The sequence below is a fragment of the Verticillium alfalfae genome, genomic scaffold (genome assembly GCF_000150825.1).
Source record: "Verticillium alfalfae VaMs.102 supercont1.7 genomic scaffold, whole genome shotgun sequence".
Taxonomy (NCBI): domain Eukaryota; kingdom Fungi; phylum Ascomycota; class Sordariomycetes; order Glomerellales; family Plectosphaerellaceae; genus Verticillium; species Verticillium alfalfae.
The window spans coordinates 657,722-661,370 of record NW_003315032.1 but is presented as its reverse complement, the minus strand read 5'-3'; the positions used below and the strand labels follow the sequence as shown (position 1 = coordinate 661,370).

The 3,649-nt window shown below is 56.7% G+C and overlaps 2 protein-coding genes across 2 annotated transcripts in view; one reads left to right on the top strand and one right to left on the bottom strand.

Moving 5' to 3' along the window:
• Positions 1-1,613, bottom strand: part of VDBG_06023 (endoplasmic reticulum mannosyl-oligosaccharide 1,2-alpha-mannosidase) — a gene marked incomplete at both ends in the record, with an annotated part of 2,123 nt that extends 510 nt beyond the window's left edge. Inside the window, 2 exons of the mRNA XM_003003535.1 lie at positions 44-1,088; positions 1,148-1,613. Of these exons, the coding sequence (XP_003003581.1) occupies positions 44-1,088; positions 1,148-1,613 (1,511 nt within the window). The remainder of the gene's footprint in view (positions 1-43; positions 1,089-1,147) is intronic.
• A 1,056-nt stretch (positions 1,614-2,669) lies between these two features.
• VDBG_06022 (conserved hypothetical protein) overlaps positions 2,670-3,649 on the top strand; it is a gene marked incomplete at both ends in the record, with an annotated part of 1,440 nt that continues 460 nt past the window's right edge. The window contains 3 exons of the mRNA XM_003003534.1: positions 2,670-3,005; positions 3,063-3,284; positions 3,382-3,502. Coding sequence (XP_003003580.1) covers positions 2,670-3,005; positions 3,063-3,284; positions 3,382-3,502 — 679 coding nt within the window. The remainder of the gene's footprint in view (positions 3,006-3,062; positions 3,285-3,381; positions 3,503-3,649) is intronic.

The following is a 3,649-nucleotide window of genomic DNA, read 5'->3' as shown; positions in this document are numbered from 1 at the left end:
CCGGATCCGAGTCAACTCTTTCGGCGCCTTGTGTGGGGCTGACTCTGGCAGCGGCGGGTCGTTGACCTTGAAGTACGTGATCTCGGCCGCCAGCCCCGTGGCCATCCACTTGTACATGCCCCAGCATGTATGCATGAGCTCGCGCGCCAACGCCATGTCTGCCTCCTGTTTGGCGCCCCACGTCGACAGCTTGCGCGCCTCGGCTTCCGTGAGGCCGCCTGTGGCCGCGAGCGCAATCGTGCCAGGGTAGAAGCACACGAGATGGTCCATCTTGGGTGACAGCTTGCCGTCGAGCCCTGATGGTCGCTCACCCAGTACAGTGAAGCGCGAGGGCTCACTGTACGTGATGAGGTGCTTGCGCACGCCCCCGAGCGACTCCTCCCACATCTCCTGGTATACCGGCTCCTGTTTGTTCGTTTGGAGGTACTGCTTGATCAGGTACTCGTAGTACGAGTCGCCCCTCGAGCCGAGCCGGATATTCGACCCGCGGAACTTGCCCGATGTCGCATAAATGTAGATGGGCACGAGGCCGTCCTGCGCCCCGTTGTCGTCCACCACTTGCATCACCTTCTCGACCTTGTCCCAGTAGTACTTCTCTCCCGTCAGCTTGGCAAGATACTTGAACTCAAGCTGCAGCGTCGTAACTTCGGCTGTCGACGACGCCCCATCGTCTGCGTGCGAGCTGACACCCTCGCCCTTGCTGAGGATGACACTTGCGTACGGCACGCCTGACTCCGAGTCGAATGCTCCGATCAATCGGTCTGCCAGGTCCTTGGCTTTCTCGAGGTACAAGTCCTCGCCCGGCGCGCCCTCGTCGTCGTCAGCCAATGGTGCCAGCTGCGGGAACTCGGTCGAGATGTAGTGCGCCGACAGCAGGCCGCCGAGCATGCGAATCGTCGTTTCAAATGTGTTGACGTCTTGGTTCTGGTCCCAGGTCAGCGACTGGGACAGCCACTCGCGGGCATGCGTCAGCCGCGAAGTGAGGTTCATGAGCATCATCGTGTCGAGCGAGTCGATGATGATCCAGCCGAGGCCCTTGGGTGCCATGTGCTTGCCGGTCTTCGCTACGGGGTGGTACTCGTCGTAGCCTGGGAAAAACGTCGAGTGTCAGTTGACTGTTGTCAGCAGTCGCACAGAGGTCACTTACCCCAAGCGTATCGCTCGTACGCATCCCAGCTCAGCTCAAAGGCTTCCACCACTCTTTTCTCTTCCTCTTTGTCCCAGTCTACCTTCTTGCCACTCGGTTCCTTGGCCGCCTCGGATGACATCCACCGCTGCAGGTCAATGTGCGGCGTGTCGACATCCTCGAAGGCGCCAAAGAACCAGCAGCCGCCCAGCACCAGCAGTATGAGGAGCAGAATGGTTCTTTTTCTCCGCCACGCCGGTCGCAGGCGCCTGGACGCGGCATAGGTATATGGTTTGTCTTTGTACATGGGCAGCTGTCCGCGCGTACCCAAGAAATCGTCCACGCGGTGCTGAACGCCGTCGAGGATGCCGGACGCTTGTGCTTTCGAACCGCGGGCCGTGACGCCTGAGGATGACCACATGTGATCCTCGATCAGTCGTTGCGGGTTGCCAAAGGACGGAGCATTCTTCGGGACTGTAAAAGACATGATGTCGTCGACCGAAAGGGGAATAGGAAGGCGGTGGTATAATGTATGTCGTGGCCTTCCTGGTCTCTCTGCCTTATGCGAGCAGCACGGCGGTCCCCACACCACTACCTGTCCTTGGTGATGTGTGGGCCGTGGGACGTGGGCTGGGGGTGTGTCGTGTGGTTTGACGTGGTCTCGGACGTTCTCAGAATGGGGTTTGTGGCATGGCGCAGGTTGTTGTAGAGATCAGGTACGGGTATGAGGTTCGCGATGTTGGCTTTGCATCGTCTGTGTATCAATTGATGCAGACCTTGAAGGGGAAAAGACAAGAATGCGAGACAGGTCTTCGTTTGTCAAGGGAAGCCTGAAAGCTGGAGCTCACGAGACAGGGTCATCGCCAAGCTGGTGGGCTTGCAACCCAGCGAATAGAAGAGCGCGCTGGGGCTGCTCCTGGTATACCTTTGCTGGGACCCTTGAAGAGGACACTTAAAAGGTGCGGTGTTAGTGGCTGCACCCCCCTGACGACACACCACCAGGCAGGCGCTGGGATTCTCTAGAGTGGCCATCTTCGACGACGATTATTCTTCACATCGCTAGTCTTGAACAGGAGTATGTTTCAAAGGCATAGATCTCAGGGCAAGCTGCATGTGGTAGCAAGTTCAGACACCTGCACCCATCCTTTCTGTCATAGTGGATGCTTCCAGCCTCATCACCTTAGAAACCCTCCCTTTCCTCCACGTCAGCATGAGATGTCAGCTAGCGAACGAGACGTAGAGGTCGGAGATGTCAAGATGCAAACACGGTCTTCCTAAGGGCAGTATTAGCTTCTCGAAATGACAATCTAGTTGCCCATTTTCGAGATGAGATCTAAAGTCAACCTCTCTCAGGCATCGTGATTTAGTCAGCCAATGACAATCGGACTTCCAGCTGATCATGACCCCATCTGACCATGCCCTGCACGATGAATGCCTTTCCATATCCATTTGATCTCAACCAAGAAACTCTGCACATCCCTGAGAACAAGCCGAACGTTTGAATCAGCATTCTGATCGGGGTAGTTCCCGAAATGCATGCACCATGGCCTCTTGCTCCGACCTCAAGAACTTTCCCAATTTGACAAGAGACGAGTTCGCCGAGGTCTGCCATCATTTTGACAACCGTTATGTCCAGGCAACATTGGGTCCACTTCGTCGAAGATGGAAGATGAGAGTCTTCAGCGCCTTTGACATAGCATTTGGCCTGGGCGCCGACTGCACCACCTATATCCAAATTATACGACCCCTTGAAGCAACCCTGGACCCTGACGATCTGTCATTGTTCTTGGACGGCTTCTCCTTTGGCAGCCAGGCGAAACCAGAGTCTTACACGCTGGAGCTCGACCATGCCATGATGGATGCCGAAGAGTCGGATGAGGTACATCACTGCGAGTCCCTCGGGGCATAGGCGTGTCCCGTGGCTAATCACGAACAGGCCGCCATGCCCAGGAAGCGAGCACCGCCCGATTCGGGACATGTTATCTACGAGATTCACCTTCACCCCACATATCAGATGCCTTGTCTCTGGTTCACGCTGCACGGGTTGCCGGCGGACGAGCCCCCATTCGACATCGATACGGTCTTCAGGAGGCTGGTGCCCGATCAGTATAAGAGCGCCCTACGCGGCACAGGGCCCATCGGCGGCATCTCATGCGATGTGAGTTTCACTTTCAAAGGAGGAAGAGGCTTTAATTGCGTCGATTGGTGGCACTATCTTTGGCCATGCCTATATTTCTGCTAACAAGGTCCGGCAGCATAATCCCCTCACGGGAGTCCCATCCTTCTACGTCCACCCTTGCCTGCTCGGCGATGCCATGGCCGGGTTCGAGTGCTCCAAGGAGAACTACCTGATGGCTTGGTCGGGCTGGTCGGCGGGTGTGTTGGGCTCTGGGTGCCCAAAGAGATGGCTGAGGTAGCCCGTCCGTCGTGGGACTTCCCGTAGAGCTTCCGTAAAGCCTTTTCTTCGCTTCTTCTTCTTCTGCCTAGGCGCCACCCTCCTTTTCGTGCGCTCGTCATCCAATT